Consider the following 23,866-nt stretch of genomic DNA (forward strand, 5'->3'; position numbering starts at 1 on the left):
AGACCTACTCTTTTAAAAAGCAGTGACACGTCACTGTGTATAATGTTTGAGCGCATATTTTGAGTGCCCATATAATTACTCAATGTACTAAACATAATAATGCATCACTTTTTTAGCACTCCATTAGTGATGCTATAATGTTTTGGTCCACTTATCGTTACTTATTAATTAATATTAAAAAATAGCAAACCATCACTCATTATACGAACAATTTCCAACTTCATTAATTGATAAATTGCATAAGGCGGGTAGTAACACATCAACAAACTACCATATTAATTAGCAAGATTAAATAGAAAACCATAATGGTATGCACTTTAAATTTATACCAAAATTTTAAATCCACCATTATATACTTACATAATATGTCTCTTTGAGAAAACATATCATTTTATAGTAAGTTTTGAGTACATATACCATTAGTAAAAAAAAAAAGACACTAGCAGTAGTAGCACTGCAAACTCAATTACTCAAAGTAATCCATTGGTGTAAGGCACCCCAGTTGTAGGCAACCAAGAATCTCCCATAATAAAACTTGACAAAGTAAAGTTAGCAACATCCAACGAAGTACTTAGCACATGGTAACCTGGCCATGTAACCCTACTACTGGTATTAGATCCGGGCCCTGTATTATTAAACTCTGCATAATACAGAGTGTTGAGCGAAAAATTCCCGGACCATTCACTCCAACCAGCCGGGTCAATTAAGTTATCCATGTATGACTGCATAAACACGGTAGTTGAATACTCCTTCCACGGCCTCCCTAGGAACGTTCTAGTTCTCATGCTACTATTAGTATTAGTATTGGCCGTGAACAAGTCTTGAGCAGCCCTTATATTGCAATTCTGAATCGAAGTTCCCGTGTTCTGGTTCGGGTCGCTCCGTCCTTGGGCAGTAATAGCGTTGAATTGTCTCGGCAGTGGCTGCCTCGGATAAATGTTGCAATTCTGCAAGACAACAGCGGCGTTGCCGAATATGAAATCAATGGTGCCGTAAATGTCGCAGTCTCGGTAGAATTGCCGGAGCGAATGCGCGTATAAGGTGTCTTGGTACCCTTCGAAGCTGCAGCTGTAAAACGCGGACAAGTCTGCGCCGTTTCGGACTGCCACCGCCTGGTGCTTGATAGCTCCCGCCGTGTTTCTGAACGTTATGTTTATAGCCACAAATCCTTGGCCAGCTACGGCTGCAGAATAATATAATAGTACATATAAGACAATAGGACTAAGAACATGATATATATGATCATAATTAAGCTTATTACCAAATGTTGCCGAGTTATATGTGGTCCAACCATCAACTACGCTTCTGTTCCCAGTAATCACAGTCCGGTCAATACCATCCCCTATTAACATCAAATTGCGTTTGTTTCTTGGTATAGAAACATACTCCTCGTAAACTCCACCGGCCACGTATATTACAAAGTAGGATGTAATGTTACTATTAGCCGTCCTATTCGGTGCGGCGGCCACTGCCTCGTTAATGGTACTAAAGTTGCCTGTTCCATTTTGATTCACCACCACAGTGCCACCCACTAAAACACCGCCCACGCCACCTCCCAAACCCACCTGGGGCAGCCTTCTTCCGCGGCCGCCGCGTACTATGGCCTTCGCTGGTTGATTATACTTAACATCATCAACCCAACCGTGCTTAAAAAGAGCTAGAGATATACTATATAGCTTGGTTCCAACAGAGAGGGGGATCGAGAGGACTCTAGTAAGGGTCGGTGGAGAGTTTCCAACCTCATGAAGGCCTTCGAGACACGTTTGTGTGTTGGTCAAAACTGCGCTCAGAAAAGTATGAAACTCTTCGGCTAACTCCAAGCTGTTTAGACTGTGTGTGAAGTTGAGAGTTTGGTATGTTTTGGATAAAGTGTCGAGGCTTAGCTCGGCGAGAAGGTGACAATCTTGAAGGGCTCGAATGACAGGTTGGGACAGTAGAGTTGTGAGAAGACCACCAGGACGACGTCGGTTTAGGTATGTGTTTAGAAGTGAAAGGAAATGCTCTGTGGTTGTTAAGGATTTATGGAGAAAGTGAATACAAAAATCTCGTACGCTGCCAAGTTTTTGAGGTGGAGGTAAATTGGATATGCAGTCAGATGGATATGGAGTAGAGTTGCATATGGTTTCAGCTGTAGTAGGACTGTTTTTTGGAGTAGCATTAATGGCTGATGAGCTAACGAAGAAGAAGAAGAAGAATAGAATGGGGATCATCAGTATTATTGGCTTGGAATTAGCCATCTTGACGATCAAATATCTCTCTCGTGATATGTTTGGACCAGAGATTACACTTATGAGCAATATATACTGATAAGTGTGTGCATAGATCTAATGTTAATTCTTTTGTATTATTAATTATTACTATTATTATATAATTATGTTATTAACAGAGAAAAATCTACATTATTGACTTTGTGAGAACTTGGGTGGTGCTTATGAAAGCGTGTAGTGTACTGTATGTGGATATTATTCTAATAAAGAAAAGAAAGCAATTTTTTTTTCTTTTCCCTTTACCCATTAAAAGAAAAGCATCTTGTTACTGTATGCCCTTTATTAATTGTGTGATAGTCTAAGTCTAACTGGCGAATAAAACAAACAAAAATTGGAAAAAGATGTACGGATCGAGCGGCTAGATTGTCATATTCATACGTATTGATTAATGCATTTTTTTAAGCAATACTGTACATAGAATTTAAAATACATTAATTCATCTTAAAACCATGCAATTAAATTTCGTGGTTCTTAATTCAACGTGAACGGGGAAAAGAATGATATGTATTAAAGCAAGGAATACTTTTTTTTTCCTTGACTAATAGATATTATGCTTATAACACGCATAAGAAAGCAAATTATTAGGCTATAAAGTTTATTATTATGTTATATAGAGCATATGCATAAAGCAAAAGGGTAGGACAATGTCGGAGTTTTGTCATTGTTTTACGATTAAAATTCTTAAAATGTTACAACTTTTGTCCCAATAAAAAGAGAAATTAGTGGAAATAGACTTTTTTTTATAGTGTATTTTACGCAATAATTTACTTTAAAAATATTTTAGCTAAATAGCATTTTTTATTAATAAATTTTTTGGATTGCCCATTTTACTCTTAAAATAAAATAATAATAAATTAAAATAAAAACTCTAATAAATAACATCTTCTTCCTCTCACCCATCTACCCACACCCATCCACAACCACCCACTATCATCCCCCGCCGCCACCACCGCCACCACCACCACCACCAGCGACCACTGCCCCCTACCGCCGGCGAACACTGCTCATCACCGGATGCTGCCATGTCTCCACAAATCCAGCCACCACTCATTCAAAAGGTTAGTTTATAAATGTTTTTTTATATATAAAATATGAGATTTTTGATATTGTTTTTGTAGATTTAAAATGCAAATGATTGTGTTTAGTATATTGAAAGTATAAGTAAGGATTTAGGTTTATTTCTGGGGTTTTATGGAGGTTAAAGCTTGAAAATCTGAAGAAAAAAAATTAATGGTGGTTTCGGCTATTTTCGAGATAGAGAAATCCATAATTTTTTTACAGCTTGTCTAATTTTTCGACAAGGAGTCTAATATTTTAGACCAGTTGTCTAAATTTCATACCAGTAGTCGTATTTTTCGACTACCTATCTAAATTTTAGATCATCTGTCAAATTTAGACAGGTAGTCTAATTTTTAGACAGATCGTCATATATTTTCAACCACCTGTCGAATTTTTAGATGGGTTGTCGAATTATCAAACAGGTTGTCTAATTTTCAGACAGGTTGTCGAATTTCTAGATTTTCAACTTGATTTTCATTTTTTTATATAACATTTTAATCAAAGTAATATCAATAATTTATATTTGTTTATTGTATTATTTTTTTCAGATATCATTAAAAAATATTGTAATATTATGTGATAGAATGTGGAAAAAGAATGAGGACTTGTGGAAATGGATTTCAAATGGCTCACGATCAAGTTTGGTACAAACTAACCTAACTTATGAGGAGTTAATTGAACATATTTATGAAGTTACAGAAATCGATCGCAACCTCTTCGATATAGAATTAACTTACAAGATAACGACAATGTTGGAGATTAAACCAATTGCAATAAAAAATAGTAGAGACATTGTTAGTTTCTTTACATGGCAAGTGGCAAGAGCGTGATTTGGTTCCATTATGTGTGGGTTTGATCAAGAAGATGGAAAATGTGCTCATTAAGGATAAACTTGTTACTAATATTGATTCTACTACAAATGTTAATTAAGATCCAATTCTACATGATAAAGTGTTGTTCTTCTAGTATAAACATAATCATCATAATAGTACATCAATAGATTATCTACCACTCAATCTTTGATCATCATAGTAGTTTGATTGAAATATGTACCACTCAATCTGTAATCATCATAATCTCATAAAAATTAAGTTTTGTTTAACTTTATAAATTTTTAGACAAGTTGTCGAAACTCACGACTAATTGTCAAAAATGTATAATTAATTAGAGTGTTGCTATTTGGCACCTTAAGGTGCCCAACACCACATGAAGTATCGCCTCATGATTGGTTAGCGATACCCCATAATCCTTATTAAATTCAAATAAGTGGAATCTAATATTGGATTGCACCAATAGCGGTATGTCACCTACTTATGGTGTTGGGCAATTATCAATTAATTAAGATACAATTCTACATGATAAAATATTGTTCTTATACTATAAACATAATCATTATAATAGTACCTCAATAGATTATCTACCACTCAATCCTTGATCATCATAGTAGTTTGATTGAAATATGTATCACTCAATCTGTAATCATCATAATCTCATAAAGATTAAGTTTTGTTTAACTTTATAAAATATTAATTGAGATATATGCTCTTTTATTGTGTTATTGGAGCCTTTTTAGACATTTCAAACATTTTAGACAACCTGTCGAAATTTGAGACTAGCTGTCAAAAGTTTTAGACAGGCAATCAAAATTTGAGACTAGCTGTCGAAATTTCAGACTAGCTGTCAAAATTTTTAGACAGGCAGACGAAATTTTAGACTAGCTGTCGAAAGTTTTAAACAGGCCGTCAAAATTTGAGACTAGCTGTCGAAATATTTAGACAAGCAATCGAAATTTCAGACTAGCTGTCGAAAGTTTTAGACAGGCAGTCGAAATTTTAGACTAGCTGTCGAAAGTTTTAGACAGGCCGTCAAAATTTGAGACTAGCTGTCGAATGTTTTAGACAGGCTGTCGAAATATAACACAAAGAGGTCTGAAACAGAAACATCCAACACAAGTAGTCTATAACAGTTTGTGGTTTACCAGAACATTTTTATACATAAACAAAATACCAGTCCATTGCCTTTGCTAATAAATATCCAATACAAGTCATACTATAAGAGTTTGATACATAAACAAAATATCATTACATTGCCTTTGTTAATAAATATCCAATACAAGTCATACTATAAGAGTTTGATACATGAACATTGCCATACTACAAGGAGAAGATGGTTGTCGGGTAAAACAATTTTGAAGTAGGTTATTGTGCATAATGCAATATAAAAGGGGTCTATTTCCACCAATTTCTCTTGATAAAATAATTGAGAGAAACATAATATTAGATTGGTTGGGTTGTAGTAATTTTTTGTGAAATTGATGATAAAATATCACAACATTCTTCTTTTTGTTTAATTAATGATGCTTAGGTTCCTCTTTTGGGCTCTTTACATTATCATTTGGAATTCTGCATATTACTAAGAGAGTTTTTCAGCAACATTTACCATTGTTATTATGCAGTTGTTTACATCAACTCCTAAGAGTATTCTAATGAGAGTGTTCTAATGAGAGTGCTCTAAAGAGTGTTCTATGGGTCGTCTTCACAAAATTCCTGAGCCATTTACATGTCGAAGGTTGTGTGACATTCCTCAAGACCAATCCAGGTACTTCATCCGAACATTTGTATGTCGTTTGATTAATTTTGAACGAGTTATATAATTGTAATTGCTTTATGCATTTTGCACAATAAACTACTTTCAAAACGGTTCTACCCGACAGCCATATTCTCCTTGTAGTATGACAATGTTCATGTATCAAACTCTTATAGTATGACTTGTAATGGATATTTATTAGCAAAGGCAATGGAATGGTATTTTGTTTATGTATCAGACTCTTATAGTATGACTTGTATTGGATATTTATTAGCAAAGGCAATGGAATTGTATTTTGTTTATGTATAAAACTGCTCTGGTATACCACAAACTGTTATAGACTACTTGTGTTGGATGGTTCTATTTCAGACATCTTTGTGTTATATTTCGACAACCTGTCTAAAACTTTCGACAGCCTGTCTAAAACTTTCGACAGCTAGTCTCAAATTTTGACGGTCTGTCTAAAATTTTCGACAGCTAGTCCGAAATTTTGATTGCTTGTCTAAACATTTCGACAGCTAGTCTCAAATTTTGATGGCCTGTCTAAAACTTTTGACAGCTAGTCTAAAATTTCGTCTGCCTGTCTAAAAATTTCGACAACTAGTTTGAAATTTCGACTGCTTGTCTAAAAATTTCGACAGCTAGTCTAAAATTTTGACTGTCTGTCTAAAACTTTCGACAGCTAGTCTTAAATTTCGACAGCTAGTCTAAAATTTTGACTGTCTGTCTAAAACTTTCGACAGCTAGTCTTAAATTTCGACAGGTTGTCTAAAATGTTTGAAATATCTAAAAAGGCTCCAATGACACAATAAAAGAACATATATCTCAATTAACATTTTATAAAGTTAAACAAAACTTAATCTTTATGAGATTATGATGATTACAAATTGATTGGTACATATTTCAATCAAACTACTATGATGATCAAGGATTGAGTGGTAGATAATCTATTGAGGTACTATTATGATGATTATGTTTATAGTATAAGAACAACATTTTATCATGTAGAATTGTATCTTAATTAATTGAGAATTGCCCAACACCACAAGTAGGTGACATACCGCTATTAGTGCAATCCAATATCAGGTCTCACTTATTTGAATTTAATAAGGATTATGGGGTATCGCTAACCAATCATGAGGCGATACTTCATGTGGTGTTGAGCACATTAAGGTGCCAAATAGCAACACTCTAATTAATTATACATTTTTGACAATTATTCGTGAGTTTCGACAACTTGTCAAAAATTTATAAAGTTAAACAAAACTTAATCTTTATGAGATTATGATGATTACAGATTGAGTGGTACATATTTCAATCAAACTACTATGATGATCAAAGATTGAGTGGTAGATAATCTATTGATGTACTATTTTGATGATTATGTTTATACTAGAAGAACAACACTTTATCATGTAGAATTGGATCTTAATTAACATTTGTAGTAGAATCAATATTAGTAACAAGTTTATCCTTAATGAGCACATTTTCCATCTTCTTGATCAAACCCACACATAATGGAACCAAATCACGCTCTTGCCACTTGCCATGTAAAGAAACTAACAATGTCTCTACTATTTTTTATTGCAATTGGTTCAATCTCCACCATTGTCGTTATCTTGTAAGTTAATTCTATATCGAAGAGGTTGCGATCGATTTCTGTAACTTCATAAATATGTTCAACTAACTCCTCATAAGTTAGGTTAGTTTGTACCAAACTTGATCTTGATCGTAAGCCATTTGAAATCCATTTCCACGAGTCCTCATTCTTTTTCCACATTCCATCACATAATATTGCAATATTTTTTAATCATATCTGAAAAAAAATAATACAATAAACAAATATAAATTATTGGTATTACTTTGATTAAAAAGTAATATAAAAAAATGAAAATCAAGTTGAAAATCTAGAAATTCGACAACCTCTCTAAAAATTAGATAACATTTCTGATAATTCGACAACCCGTCTAAAAATTCAACAGGTGGTTGAAAATATATGACGATCTGTCTAAAAATTAGACTACCTATTTAAATTTGACAGATTGTCTAAAATTTAGACAGGTGGTCTATATTTAAGATAGGTGGTCGAAAAAATACGACTACTGGTCTGAAATTTAGACAACTGGTTTAAAATATTAGACTCCTTATCGAAAAATTAGACAAACTGTCAAAAAATTCTGGATTTCTCTATCTCGAAAATAGCCGAAACCACCAGATTTTCAAGCTTTAACCTCGATAAAACCCCAAAAATAAACTTAAATCCTTACTTATACTTTCAATATACTAAAACAATCATTTTGCATTTTAAATCTACAAAAACAATATCAAAAATCTCATATTTTATATATAAAAAAACATTTATAATCCAACCTTTAGAATGAATGGTGGCTGGATTTGTGGAGAAATGGCAGCATCCGGTGATGAGCAGTGTTCGTTGGCGGTAGGGGCAGTGGTCGCCAGTGGTGGTGGTGGTGGCGGTGGTGGTGGCGGCGAGGGATGATAGTGGGTGGTTGTGGATGGGTGTGGGTGGATGGGTGAGAGGAAGAAGATGATGTTATTAGGGTTTTTATTTTAATTTATTATTATTTTATTTTAAGGGTAAAATGGGTAATACAAAAAATTCATTAAGAAAATAGGTCATTTAACTAAAAACTATTGAAACTAAGTCAAAGTGAAAATTGCAGTATAAAAAAATGTTTTTGCCAAAGACCCCCAATAAAAATGGCATAGAAAATATATAATTATGAAAAAGAAACAATATCCTCATAGCTTGGAGATGCATGAATCTCTACGTCCCCCCTCTCCCATTCGCATGGGAAATAATAATAAAGCATAGATGTGTTTGTTTTGAGTAGTTGAATTGCATTGGAAAGTGTAGAGGGACTTAAAATGGAAGTAATATTAAATTCTTGTGAACAAAATTATTCACTTTACTCTTAAAATACATATGAGGCCCACATAAATTATTAACTTTACCCCTTAAAATTTGAACGAAACATAAGAAAGATTTTATATTCGCATTCTCACATTTACTTTACCACATACCAAACACAGGTTAACAACTAAAAGCAACTTTCCAAAATCATTGATTAAGAATTAATAAATAATAAAATGAATAAAGGAAAACAGTTGATTAATGGAGTTATATAAAGTGTGCCAATTATTATATGATAGGTTTTTTTGTCAAGTTTTTATGGTAACAAACATTATGACCTAGGATCAAGTATTAACACTTCTAAAATTGCCATATTAAAAAAAACTAAAAAAATCTATAGAAATAGACAAAATATATTCTTATTCACATGCATTTCATTTCACTCTAGCTAGTTCTCTCATATACTAATAATAATGAGAGGCACCAGATCTTGTCTATGCTGTGTTAGATATTCACTACCGTCTCTCTCTGTCTCTGTAGATATTTCAAGCATATTTATTATTTAAGTCTCTGATTTTTCTAGAGCTAGCTTTCTTGTATCTTCTAACAGTGGGACCATGTATTATACTAGAATTTTCTAGATTACAACAAAAATGAATCAAGAAGAGAAGGCAACCGGACCTTGGGTCCCTTGCATGTATGTCCCAAAAAGTGAGTCTTTAAGGTGTGTGTTCTAAAGAGTGTCCCGTGAGTGCTCAATAATTGTGTTCCAAAAAAAGTGTAAGAGTTAAGTGTTGTATAAGGGTGTCTAAAAAGAGAAAAATTCTGCTGTCTCCAAATTTTTTGTACCCCCCTCTAATTATTTTAAGACACATTATTTATTTATTTAATATATATTTAAATTATTTATAATTTTTTCTTTTCCCAACTATATTAACACTATAAATAAATGATGTGTCTAACCATAATTGGTGGGACATGGAAAGTACAGGAAATTAGGGACAGCTGATTTTTTTTCTTCTAGAAAGCGCTTGTGAGAGAAATTATAAGTGTGTACTCCATAGTAAAGTGTGTTAGTGTTTTAGTGTTGTTGTCAAATATTGTTGTATTTGAGTTTTGGTATAATTAATTTTGTAATAAGACCATCTTGAATGGAAGATGTAAATAGTGTGATATATTTGACACAAAAAATCAATATATTATATATTTAGCACAATTTTTAGTATTATGTTCCAATGCACAATTGTAAAAACTGTTGTAAAATTTAATATTTCATTAATGCTAATTTGATATTTATTGAAAATATACAAAAAGTAATCATTTTTTTTATATTTTATTGTTGATAGTACAAAATAATAATGAAATAATAAGGTAAAAGTATGGCATTTAATACAAATAGATAAAAATAATATAAATTCTATAAAAGTAAATAAAAAAGTGTAGCTTTTATGGTGATGCAAATTATGCAACATATTATATTTTGTTCCAAATTTGGCTAAATTTTTAGCATGTGTCAAATTTCGCACAATTTTTGGCACACTATTGGAACAATTTTTTTTTTAAAGTGAGCTATATTTTAACAATGCATCACTAATTTGATATTTCGTTGGAGATACTCTAAGAATGTCTAAAAATAGCGTGTGAGAGAAATTATAAGTGTGTACTCTAGTGTGTTAGTGTTATAGTGTTGTTGTCAAATATTATTGTATTTAAGTTTTGGTATAATTACTTTTGTAATAATAGATTAATTATGTTTTTCACGATTAAATTTGGTGATTCTTATCGCATACACGCGGAAAATAATATTAATACTCAAATATAAAGTGGGTATTTTTTTTAATAGGGATATGAAGCTTAGTATAAATGACATTAAAGCATAAATGCCATTACAAGTAGTACTATTTGCTAGATGATTTGGGCTAGAGTTACGTGATGTAATAAAGTTAGTTTACTCTTAGCTGATAAGTAATAAGTTGTACAATTTGTACTGATGAAGTTTCATATAAAATAAATAGAAGTTTCGAACAGAGCTTTCGTAGTCTTGCCTAAAGCTTCTGTGATTCGTTTCACAATGATCTTATAGAAACAACAAAACTTTTAATATAAAATTTTGCAATGCAACTGCAATTTTATATAAAATTTTATTATATGTGCTTACTGAGTTACAACTGACAACACAATACAAATAAATCAAACAAAATAATTGTTAAGAAAACATTTAAAAGCTTCTAAGACTAATTAAATAATTAAGAGTGCTAATTACCCAATCCCACCGTAAATTTGATACCTGTCCTCGGCAACCATCGCAGCCCGTCAATAAACCGGCCAACGGTGAAGAAATTTGCCGTGCCGGCATCCCGGATGACGTGATAACCGGGCCATTTGACCCGGCCAGATAAGGCTGCACCCGGTCCATAGTTTCTGTACTCACCATACCATAATGTGCTTAAGGCAAAATCACCATACCACTCAAGCCACCCTCTAGGCTGAACCAAACCACTCATGTAAGTGTTCATATAAACAGTCCTGGAAAATTGTTTCCAAGGTCTCCCCAAATAAGTTGGCTGTGTGGCCAAGATGTAGCTATCTTGGATTGAGAATCCAGTGCTCTGGTGTGGGTTTTTCCTACCCTGAGCTGATATTGTGACCTTTTGTAATGGTAGCGGTACCCTGGTGTAGATCTTACAGTTTTGCAAGACGGCTGCACCATTGCCAAAGATGAAATCTATTGTGCCATAAATGTCACATTCGCGGTAAAATTGACGGAGAGAGTGAGCGTATAGGGTATCTTGGTGTCCTTCTATGCTGCACCTGAAGAAGGCAGATTGGTCTGAGTCAACTCTAAGAGCCACAGCTTGATGGTTTTCTGGTGGTGCTGTGTTGCGAAATGTCATGTCTCTTGCTATAAATCCCTTCCCAGATACAGCTTTCATGCAAAATAACCAAAAAAAAAAAACATGGAGACTTCAGTGCATGTAATAGAGGTACACACATATTCTGTTCACATAGGTAATAGTCTCTGCGTAACATGTAAATATACAGGGGTCGGTACTGAATGATATTGGCCCCAGGAAAGGAAGAAATAAGTACAAGGGACCCTTTAGTAGGAAATTGCTAAAAGCTTAATTGGATTTTTCAAAAAATGGGCCCTTGGGGGCCATTGGCGTGGGCTTAGCCCGCCTTAGACCAGGCCCTGTATATAAAGCTTATTTTTCTATGTAGGTTCGAATAATATAGGTTATCAAAGCAAAAAAAAAAAGTGAACAGAAAACTCCATTAGTCAATAGGTATTTAATAGATAAATATTTACCAACGGTAGCAGTTCTGAAGGTAGTCCATCCTTGCATGAAGTTTCGATCACCGGTGACCACAGTTTTTCCAATACCATCTCCAACAAACATAATATTAGTCTTCTTCCTCTTCATGTCAATATTCTCTCTATAAATTCCCTTCTTTATGTATATAATATACCTCCTGTTACTATAACTTGGAGCTTCATTAACAGCTTCTGTAATGGTCCTGTACTTCCCACTCCCATCTGCTGCCACGACAGCATTGACATGCACACGTGAAGGGTGGGCTTTCATCAGCTCCTCATCACCATCTGTGATCCAAGACGGTAACCCTGAGGTCTGATTGGTTGGTATGACATAATTCTGATCTCTTGGAGGCTTAAAGGGCAAGCTATGAAGCTCGGTGTACAAAGCCAAAACATTGCCTATAAGGTGAGTGACTTGTCTCAAGCTTCCTCTAATGAACCTCTCAACACGTCTATCAGTGCCTTCGAAGCCTTCAAGACAAGTGTCTTGGTTACTCAGAGCAGCACTAAGCCAAGCCTTGAGATTACCTTCATGTTGAGCCATGTCGCTTGGATTAGACCGGATTATCTTCATCTCTCCTAGAGACGAAGCCAGCTCGGAGACTGAGAAGTCAAGAAGCTCCTGGCAATCTCCTATGGCAACTTGTTCTCTGTAATTTATCGACAAAGAGTTGAACCTTGTGATCATTTCAATAGCAGCTCGTGCTTCGTTGAGAGAGTGCTTAAGCGCAGCGCTTATGACAGAGTGCCTGCTACGATCAGGGGATTGTTGGCTGAGCTCAGTTTGGACTTTGGTGAGGCATGCGTCCTTCTCGTAGACATTGTCACAAACTTTGAGAAGCAGGGTTTCGACTGAGTCGGGGGAAGAAGAAAGTGTGGTTGGTAGTAGAATGATGAGAATGACAAGAAAATTGGCTAAGGCCATGTTTGGAATTGGAATGGAGGATGGGATGAGAAAAGAGAATTGTTTACTTATATGTATGGAAAAGGTAATGGGAAAGGTGGTGGTGGAATTGTTTGCTCTCAAAGAAATGTTTGTGTCTTTTGAGTTCAGAATTTACCTTGTGTTGTGCTTTTTCTCAGAACAAAGTTAAAAATTGATTCTTTCTTTTGAGAAGAGGGTTTTAAATATTCTTTGCTATATCATGGTTTTTCAAGTGTGATGACACAATCAAAGGATCTTTGCTACGCACCCTTTCCAGAATCAGAATCTAAATGTTCGGAGAGCCTGTATAAACGAGAACCATAATGTGTACAGTGCTCTGGAATTGGTGACACATGTAAATTAAGAAACAGGATTTTCCTTGATTTATATTTTTGTTTAATTATTTAGGCTGACATTTATGTATATATACTACGTCAGTTGATGTTGATTCCTTTCGACTTTTGAGCAAAAGGGTCTCTGTTATCTTACCCCACAAGCATTTAACTCCATTTCTTTTAGCACAAATTGTCAAGTATATCCAGTCTGAAAGAAGAATCTACACAAGGGATAATTACACCACTAAATTGCATTTTAAAAGTGAATGCTGGATTAATGTAACTAATGAAAGCATCTTTTATTTTAATCAAATTTCCACATAGAGAATATGTGCAGCAATATTCATGAAACTCACGTAAATATCCCTCTTTTGTACAGCTGATCGCTCCCTTCCTCCGGCAAGGAACTTGCCGGCGGCCTTGTGATATTATCTGAACTATCTGATACCATAACTGATTTAGCATTCCTATACCAAGGTTGAAGGTAAGGCGAAGACGGAGTTGAAGAACTAGTGAAAGGGTGTAGTACCACAGAACCCCAGTCCCTACTACCTAGTTTTGCTTCCCTCACTCTTCTTCTGATTAACAAAGATCCCAAGTCTTCCTTTTTCATATCTGTTACACTTCTTAGTATCGAAATGCATAGAAGAAGAACGAAAATGGCATCTTCTTCCGGAAGAAATTCTATTACTAATAGCTTCCAATTCAAAAGAGCCGTTGCTCTTCCATTTGGGTTGTCTTCTGTGAACCTTACTAGTGTGAAAAATCCCTCTTCTTCAACTTCCTCTTCCTCTTCTAGATCATTTCGAGATTCTCTGCTACTGTTGCCACGCGACTTCACTTTCTTCTCTTGATATTGCATTTTTCTCCCTTTCAACAGCTCCATCTGAAGGTTAAGATTGGTTACTAAATAAACTACTATTATATATACACATGCTTGTGATAACTGATAACCTTACCGTTGATTCTGCAGACTGGTTTTTTAAACATAAACTCAGCCTTGATATTGATGTTGACGAATCCCACTGAAGCATCAATTCATCTCCTGTCGAAAAATGCCACACAGCCTTCCATTGTCCAGAAGCTTCTTTTGGTGTTGCTGTTCCTACCACCCTCTCTGTACTAGAACAAGAAGCAAAGTTTAAAATATGTTTCAAAACCAAGGTAGTGAAAACCGCTTTTAGGAACAATAATACTATCAAATAATGGTCAGAACCTCCCTCTAAGTGTCATGAGTGAACTATTTGTCCAAATTTAGATGTTTACTAATCTTGAAAGGATATGCCCATTACAAGTTCTTTCAAACACTAATGACATCTATTAAATAAATCATTTGAAGTTCATAAAACATTTAAAACTTCTAGCATGAAATATACAACATACCTGGCGCTCTACCGATGGAACCAGCAACATAAGACCAAGAACCTTCTCGAATCTCTGTAATCCTATCCTCCCATTTCACTGCTGAAGGAGCTTCACCCCCTCTTCTCCAAAATCCTCCTCCTACCCTACATTTGATTCAGAATTGAATAGTTCAGTAAAAAATAAACTGGAGTTTAGAAATAAGAGTAATGACATAGAAGACTAGAAGGTAACCTCATTCGTATAACAAAACACTCTCTCCCAGCGTGATCAAGAACTGTCCGAGAAAGCCACCGGCCTTCTTGTGGATGATACTGATTCATCTTCAGAATCACATCTGAAATCATGGCACCAGAATCATCTGTCACACGGTCTGGGACACATTTTAGCAAGTATGGTGCTTGAACTGGCGGAGTTATTGAAGCAATGATTTTCACTTCTTGATCAATTTGTCTTTGCAAAGTCAGAGAGGGCGCTCTTAATAAGTCATTCCAATGAAACGTCACAGTTTCTTCAATGGTACTTGCTTTGAAACAATACCCACCTAGCCTGCGACGCTCAAATATGACTCCCTTTGTTCCGAACTCGCAGTACAGATGCCAAGCTTTTCTCCATGATTCGTTAGAGAAGTTGGAAACTGTTTTATCAAGCTTCAACTCTCTGTGACACCTTATCATTCGAAGACGAAGGGTGTCACGTTTTCTGTCCTCATGCATTGCCTTCATGTCAGCCTTCAGCCTCACAAACACACAGACCTGCATTTCAGAACCAGAAAACCTCAATTTAAACTCTCTTGAATGGTAATGGGATTGAGAGCAGCCTCTTTGAACTCAATCCTAATCATATCATTTCAATTCTACATAAACCTGTTACGGTTACACTATAGACATATTAATATAATAATCAAAATGTGAAGTTATTGATAATTGGAAGTGTTTTTTTCATGAAAAATTGTCATTACCATAGAAGTGTGCAACTAAAAAAAAACCTATGTAGCATGGAGTTATATTTGGAATTTTACATAAGAGAGTGAGAGAGAGAGCTAATGTAACCTCAAGTAAGAACCTAGGTAGCATGGACTTATATTTGATATTGACATCTGTCTCTGATACTTCCCAGTAAACTGGAGGCTGGACTGGAATATCTACTCCATCCAAGTTAAAGTCAATTTCTCCACCAGCTTTCTCATATGGTTGGTCAAATGTTGTCTCCCAAAGGTTCTTGGTCTCTTCCACTTCCTTGTTTTTAACAGTTTCCCATACAGATACCACCTTCCCCATATCACCATCTATCTCCCTCAAATCTTCAGCATATAAAGTTGGGTAACTCTGCTTCAAATATATACACAAATTAGTAAGTAACTACACAACTGCACACCAATTGGTCACCACAAAATATATACATGAAAAGCTGTATATTAGACCCATCAAATAGTAACCCAAAATTTGTAAAAAAAAAATGGACTAATTGGAATATGGGGTTAAAAAGATCAAAAGGTCATCAAACTCCAGCTCCTTAATTCTATGTTGAGAACTAAGAAAAAAAAATCTCATTTTCTTATTTGAAGAGAGAAAGAGAGAGAGAGAGAACAGACTTGATGGATAAGCCACATTAGAAGAATATCAGAAGCAGGCACCAAACGAGAGCACACTTGAATTGACTTCTGCAGCATATAAAGAAATCCCTTATAACGTTGCCTTGCAGCTATAAGATACACAGTTTCAGACCTGTAAGGCTCCGAGAACTTTGAGTACAAAAATCTTTGCTTGGTCACTTCTACCAAAAGCTCTTCATCGGCTACAATCGGGTTGGTCAAATCCGATTCAACTTCATTTTCAAATGGCTCATTCGGGTACCTTTTCGCCCATATCTCTCTACATCTCATCAATGCGTATTCTTCATTTTCTTCATCAAAAATGGCCGGCTTTCCTATAAATTTCGACAACTTTGATTCACAGTATTTCCTATAGGGAACCTTTTCCAATAAAAAAAAAAAGAAGAAAAAATTCTCTATGTCAAACTTATAGGTTCAATAGTTTTTATGATATGCAACATGGAAAGTTTTGATCTTTGACTATAATCCATAAAAAACAGTAAAAAGAAAAACCAAAATACACCCTTTTCATGTAATATTTTTAGTAACCAAAAGCCTGTTGAGAAAATGCGTAGTCTTACTTACAGGGTTCAATGTGTGACAAAACCAAACCCACTCAATATCAATAGGAGGAAGAATCAGTGGAGAAGTTGATCCCACCGTTAGATCAGCAATCAACGGCATCCAAAGCTCATTGTACCTGCAAAACCCAGGAACACTGAATAAATAAAATCCAGGACCGTTTGATGATTAGCTCTTGAGCTCAGTCAAAGTTGGTTTGGGTTTTGACCTCCTTATGGCTTCGATAAGAGTTGGTTTTTGGTAAAGCCATTGAGAGTCAGCCACAGCTTTCAAGAAGCCGATATTTCGCCTGGCGGCTGGTACGAGATCGAGCCCCACTCGTATCGCCTCAACTTCCGAAACCTCGCTGAGGCTTCTGGTGGACATGTTGGCCGATGTTTCGGAACTGGTAACGCTGGACGACATGTCGTACGCTGCAGATAGAAACTAAACAAAGCGAAAGACAAAACAGAGAGAATATAAATGCGATACGAGGATGGGAAAGTCGAAACCGAAACAGTCACTTTGACTATGCTGCTCTCAGGTGAGGTGTCCGGAAGTTGGTTTAATTATTTCAATCTTCACTTATTAATTATTATATAAATATATTTTATGGGAGTTTCTCTGTCAAGCTACGGTGGCTTTTTTTAGAATTTGAATAAATTATAATTTTATTTTATTTTATAATAACATATATTATAATTACAGTAGATATCATTAATTAAAAAAATCAGATGGAATGAATTATTTAATTTCTGAATTTTGTATCATAAATTATTTATAATTCTTCAAAAATTAGCAAAATACCTATTATAATTATAGTATATATTATCATGTAAAAAACATTAAATTTTAATTGCTCTAAGGGTCAAAAATAAAAAACATTCCTACCATAAAAGTAAAAGTGATGCTCCAAACATTCAAAAAATTCCTATATTTTAGTATATACGGGTTTATTTGAAGAGTTCTATAACGCCCTGGTTACCCCAGAACAGTTACGGTGAACCGAAAATTTGACCCGCTACCCGAGTCCTTTGGTTAAAAACGTGATCTAAGTGTTAATATCAGGTTAAGGTGAAAAACCAATAAACAAGAAATGGTACATTTTATTAAGTAAACAAACTGCTCATGAGCCTTTTTAAAATGTTTACAAGTGGTTCGTAATACAAAAGAGTCGCTACAGTTCCAAATTTACAATCTCCGCCGGCCTAAACGGCAAAAATAGGGTAAACCCCTAGTCCCTCTGAGAACTCCTTGACCGTGGCGGTCAAGCGGCCCTGTATGTACATCACACCGCCCAAGCTCTCCACTCAAGGCTGGCCAAGCTTTTCTTTTCCTTTATCTGCACCACATAGCACCCATGAGCCAAGGCCCAGCAAGAAAACATGATATAATATCAACAACAATCACAATAATCATTCAGGTCTATCAGTCCAACATATAGGTGACAATAGCCAAAAGTCACAATAATGAGCATCGCTCCCTCTAGCCATGTGACGATAGGGTCACCAGGGCTTAACTGAGAAATGAATCTTTCATAAGTTGTTTAGGACAGGTGTATGGTGATTAGTCACCAACATAACCTTCCTCACGACTCTGGAGTCGAAACTATGGACAACGTCCCTTAGCCATGTGACAAACAGTCACCGGGGTCATATACCTTGGCTATATTCATCTGGTTGTAAGCCAGGCAAGCGCTTATAAGTTCCTCGACCCTAGGGTCGGTCTGGCATTAATGCTATAGAGCCATTCAATGCATGATTCTCGACTTTAGTGTCGGTCCCTGACTAGTCAGTGTCTCAAACAGGTAAACAACGTTCAACAGCATTTAATATGCAATCCATGTCCACATATATCAACCAACATGGCTCAAGTATCAAACCACGCAGGTCATATACCTATACAGGGTGCAACTGTACTCAAACACCGTTTTCTTACCTCTGGTTCGAGTGAGAATAATTATATGAACGACCCCTGAGAACGATCAACCTTTAAATTCCTCGACGGTCACCTGGTCATAACCAAAATATAGGATTCATCAATAAAATGATAACTGAGGGTTCCCAAACGAAATCCCAGCTCCCGAGACCTCAAATACTACCCAACCGGGTACTAGGTCCAACCCCGAGGCCTATGGTTTGAATCCCTAAGCTAAAAAACCACTTTTTAGCAAATCTGGCCTTAAGGGCCGCGGCCCCCAAAAGCTGTGCCGCGGCACGCCCCCAAACAATGAGGCCCCCATCTGCCAGACGCGCATGGGCCGCGGCACGCAAAAGCTGTGCCGCGGCACCCAGCCCAGTTCAGCCTAAGCCTCACGCACGAACCAGATTTTCAATCCTGCGTTTCCCCTCTCAAACCAGACCTTCAAACCCTCTCTAAACCTCTTCCAAACATATAATTGAACCCCCAAACAACATCCTTATCTCACTCACACCAAAGCCCAATCAAACTAACACCAAAACCCCCCTTGGATTCACACTTTCCACAAAAAAATCCATGACTGAAAAGTTAAAACGAAAACAGAGCATAGCTTAAGTTCAATGATCAAAACTTACCTTAAAACCTGTTTGAACCTCCCTTACAAGCAGAACCAAGTCTACCAACTCAGCCTTGAAGTTTTTCCTAGCTTGAATCCACACCTAAAGCTCAAAACCTCAAAGGAGAAATGAAGAGGGTGATGTACGGGAAATTAAGATAAGAGTGCCTTTGTTTTGTTCTGTTTTATTCTACAGCCTTCAGCCATTTAAAACAAGTATATCCACCCCTAAAATGACCAAAATGCCCTTATACCATCCAAAGCCTCTTAAATCAACCCAAGGGCAAAATTGGTACTTCTAGCTTAACCCATTAATCATAATCAACGCTTCCCAATTCCCGCTAATCTCAATATCCTCAAACACCAATATTTCATAACCCGTTACCCTAAAATCCCCGGTAACGCTATAACCTTTAATATCACCCCGAGACTCACCCCGAGCCCCGAGCTCAAACATGTTATGACCAAACCGATAAATCATGTTCTAAGATCGTCTCATGTCGAAATACTCGAACCAATCCACATTATAATGTGGTCTCACAGTATATTATTATCATACAAACAAATATTCAATTATACCCTCAACGGGCCAAATTACCAGAATACCCCTGTAAACAAATGTGGACTCACATGCATGCATTTAACATCATATGATAATATAATTCTCATAAACAAGCATAAACACATTTAAATGGCATAATTAAGCAGTTATGGCCCTCCCGGCCTACTAATCCAGCCATTAACCACAATAGGGAATCCGGGGCATTACAACTATTTCGTCCTCGAAATTTACCTGAACAGCTCGGGATACTGACTCCGCATATCAGACTCCAGCTCCCAGGTCGCCTCCTCGACCTTGTTGTTCCTCCACAACACCTTAACCAAAGGTATTGTTTTGTTCCTGAGGACTTTATCCTTCTGATCAAGTATCTGAACAGGTTGCTCCTCAAAGGAGAGATCTGGTTCAAGCTCCAAATCTTCATAACTCAGAACATGTCTCTCATCAGACACATACCTCCGAAGAGCGGATACATGGAATAAATTATGCACAGCCGACAACGCCGGAGGCAAATCTAGCCTGTAAGCCACTTGACTAATCCTCTCCAGGATCTCAAATGGACCTACAAACCTGGGACTCAGCTTGCCTTCCTTCCCAAACCTTCTCACCCCTTTCCATGGCGAGACTCTAAGGAAGACATAGTCTCCTACCTGGAACTCCACGTTCCTGCGTTTGGGATCTACGTAGCTCTTCTGTCTACTCTGAGAAGTAAGCATCCGAGCTCTAATCTTGTCAATAGCCTCATTGGTCCTCTGAACTGCCTCAGGACCTAAGTATCTCCTTTCACCTGTCTCATCCCAATGAATGGGAGATCTACACTTCCTACCATATAGCATCTCATAAGGTGCAACTCCAATGGTAGACTGGTAACTGTTATTATAGGAGAACTCTATCAAAGGCAGATACTTACTCCATGATCCACCAAAGTCCAGTACACATGCCCGCAGCATGTCCTCCAATATCTGGATCGTCCTCTCAGACTGCCCATCTGTCTGAGGATGATAAGCTGTACTGAACTTCAGTCGTGTACCCATGGCTGTCTGTAAACTCTTCCAGAACTTGGAAGTGAATGTAGGGTCCCGATCCGACACGATCGACCTAGGAGCTCCATGGAGGCGCACGATCTCTCTCACATAGAGATCTGCATACTGGTCAACAGTATAAGTAGTCCTCACTGGTAGAAAGTGAGCTGACTTGGTATAGCGATCCACTATCACCCAAATAGAATCATGCTGACCAACAGTCCTGGGCAAGCCCACCACAAAATCCATTGTGATGTCTTCCCACTTCCATTCCGGGATATCCAGAGGCTGCAATAACCCTGCCGGCCTCTGATGCTCAGCCTTGACCTGCTGACAAGTCAAGCACTTAGCCACATACTCTACTACATCCCTCTTCATCCCTGGCCACCAGTACAACGATCTCACATCCTGGTACATCTTCGTGGTGCCTGGATGCAAAGAGTAAGGTGTAGTATGAGATTCATCCAGAATCTCCCGTCTCAATGCAATGTCTAACGGAACACATATCCGTCCCTTGTACCTCAATAACCCCAAATCAGACACTGTATAATCCCTGGATGCTCCAGCCAAGACATCCTCTCTAATCTCGATCAGCTGTGGATCACCCAACTGACCCTCTTTAATCATCTCTAACAGCGTAGAATGTAGCGTAACATTGGCCAACTGGCCCACCAGCAACTCTATATCAGCTCTGGTCATATCATCAGCTAACTCTCTGGCTATCAGTCTAATACCATGAACCTGTCCCGGACCCTTTCGGCTTAAAGCATCAGCTACCACGTTGGCTTTCCCCGGGTGATACAGAATCTCACAATCATAATCTTTCACTAATTCCAGCCAACGCTTTTGCCTCATGTTCAAGTCCTTCTGGGTGAAGAAGTACTTCAGGCTCTTGTGGTCTGTATAAATCTCACACTTCTCTCCATAGAGATAGTGCCTCCATATCTTTAAAGCAAAAACCACCGCTGCCAACTCTAGATCATGAGTAGGATACCTCTTCTCGTACTCCTTCAGCTGACGAGAAGCATAAGCTATAACTCTCTCTGATTGCATCAGAACACAACCCAAACCCTGATGAGAAGCATCGCAGTATATCACAAACTTCTCTTGGTCTGTAGGAAGACTCAGAACTGGAGCTGTAATCAACCTCTGTTTCAACTCTTGGAAGTTGTTCTCACACTTGTCTGACCACACGAACTTCTGACCCTTGCGTGTCAGCTCAGTTAACGAAGTAGTAATCTTTGAGAACCCCTCCACAAAACGTCTGTAATATCCTGCCAATCCAAGGAAACTTCTAACCTCAGAAGCATTCTTTGGCCTTGGCCAATCTCTGACCGCTTCAATCTTTGATGGATCTACTGTAATCCCCTCCTTACTAACAATGTGCCCAAGAAAGGACACCTGAGACAACCAGAATTCACATTTCTTGAACTTTGCAAACAATCTGTGTTCCCTCAACCTCTGTAGAACCAACCTCAGATGTTGCTCATGCTCTGACTCAGTCTGAGGATACACCAGAATATCATCGATGAAGACGATCACAAACTGGTCCAAATAATCTTTGAACACCCAGTTCATCATATCCATAAAAGCAGCAGGGGCATTAGTCAATCCAAATGACATAACTAGAAACTCATAATGCCCATACCTAGTGCGAAAAGCGGTCTTCGGTATGTCTCCCTCCTTAACCCTCAACTGATGATAACCAGAACGAAGGTCAATCTTAGAGAATACCGTCTTACCCTGCAATTGATCAAACAAATCGTCTATCCTTGGCAAAGGATACCGGTTCTTAATTGTCAACTTATTCAGTTCCCTGTAATCTATACACATCCTCAGAGAACCATCTTTCTTCTTCACAAACAGAACTGGCGCACCCCAAGGTGAAAAGCTAGGTCTGATAAAACCTAAATCCAACAGCTCTTGCAACTGTACATTTAATTCTTTCAACTCAGCTGGGGCAATTCTATATGGTGCTCTAGACACTGGCTCCGTCCTTGGGGCCAGTTCTATAACGAACTCAATCTCTCTATGTGGTGGCAACCCTGGAAAATCCTCTGGAAAAACATCCAGAAATTCACACACAAGTCTAGTATCCTCTGGTCTCACCGGTACGACCTTGGTGGTATCAACCACACTGGCTAAGAATCCAATGCAACCCCCTTGCAATAAATCCCTAGCCCTCAATGCAGAAATCATAGGAATATGGGGTCCATGCACAGCACCAACAAACACAAAAGGATCCTCACCTTCAGGCTCAAAGGTGACCATCTTCCTTCTGCAATCAATGGTTGCCCCATACTTGGCTAACCAGTCCATACCCAGTATCATATCAAAGTCAGTCATAACCAACTCTATAAGATCCACTGACAACTCTCTGCCCTCCACCATCACTGGCAAAGATCTGACCCATCTCCGGGATGCAACCAATTCCCCAGTGGGTAACAAAGTACCAAACCCCACAGCATAGAAATCACAAGGTCTACACAATCTATCAATAACACTACTAGCAACAAAAGAATGTGTAGCACCAGAGTCAATCAATACATTATAAGCAATTCCTGCACTAAGAAGTTGACCTGTAACAACCGAGGGCGAAGCCTCAGCTTCTGCTTGAGTCAAAGCAAACACTCGCACTGGGGCCGAGCTGCTGCCTTCCTGGGTTCTTCCTTCCTTGCCTTAGGGCAATCCTTTTTCAGATGACCCACTGCTCCACAAGAGAAGCAGGCCCTTGTCTTACACTCTCCCAAGTGATGCCTCTTGCATCTAGGACACTCGGGATAGGACTTCCAGGCCTCACTGCCCCCAGGACGACCCATTGTAACACCACGAGGTCTCCTGTCAGGACCTGGAGCTGGGAAGGTAT

General features: G+C 37.4%; 3 protein-coding genes across 5 annotated transcripts; all 3 read right to left on the reverse strand.

The window, feature by feature from the left end:
* Positions 1-288: 288 nt before the first annotated feature.
* On the reverse strand, positions 289-2,293 carry LOC133791002 (probable pectinesterase/pectinesterase inhibitor 41). Its single transcript, XM_062228881.1, has 2 exons — positions 1,262-2,293; positions 289-1,183 (listed from the first exon to the last, which is right to left on the reverse strand). The coding sequence occupies exons 1-2, from the start codon at positions 2,235-2,237 to the stop codon at positions 471-473; spliced, it is 1,689 nt and encodes a 562-aa protein (XP_062084865.1). The 5' UTR covers positions 2,238-2,293; the 3' UTR covers positions 289-470.
* Positions 2,294-10,903: 8,610 nt separating this feature from the next.
* LOC133791004 (putative pectinesterase/pectinesterase inhibitor 22) lies at positions 10,904-13,119 on the reverse strand. The gene is made up of 2 exons (XM_062228885.1): positions 12,098-13,119; positions 10,904-11,713 (listed from the first exon to the last, which is right to left on the reverse strand). Exons 1-2 carry the CDS (start codon positions 13,029-13,031, stop codon positions 11,043-11,045), a joined length of 1,605 nt encoding a protein of 534 aa, XP_062084869.1. The 5' UTR covers positions 13,032-13,119; the 3' UTR covers positions 10,904-11,042.
* Positions 13,120-13,490: 371 nt separating this feature from the next.
* LOC133791003 (glycine-rich domain-containing protein 1) lies at positions 13,491-17,456 on the reverse strand. Of its 3 annotated transcripts, XM_062228882.1 has the most exons (8): positions 17,113-17,452; positions 16,908-17,022; positions 16,323-16,703; positions 15,781-16,056; positions 14,963-15,483; positions 14,750-14,874; positions 14,326-14,483; positions 13,491-14,252 (listed from the first exon to the last, which is right to left on the reverse strand). In XM_062228882.1, the coding sequence occupies exons 1-8, from the start codon at positions 17,307-17,309 to the stop codon at positions 13,719-13,721; spliced, it is 2,307 nt and encodes a 768-aa protein (XP_062084866.1). In that variant the 5' UTR covers positions 17,310-17,452; the 3' UTR covers positions 13,491-13,718. The 3 variants fall into 3 exon arrangements, with proteins under 3 accessions (XP_062084866.1, XP_062084867.1, XP_062084868.1); XM_062228883.1 differs by lacking the exon at positions 17,113-17,452 and having other exon boundaries at positions 16,323-16,657; positions 16,908-17,013; XM_062228884.1 differs by lacking the exon at positions 13,491-14,252 and having other exon boundaries at positions 14,326-14,488; positions 17,113-17,456.
* Positions 17,457-23,866: the final 6,410 nt, after the last annotated feature.

The sequence above is a fragment of the Humulus lupulus genome, chromosome 7 (assembly GCF_963169125.1).
Source record: "Humulus lupulus chromosome 7, drHumLupu1.1, whole genome shotgun sequence".
Lineage (NCBI taxonomy): Eukaryota > Viridiplantae > Streptophyta > Magnoliopsida > Rosales > Cannabaceae > Humulus > Humulus lupulus.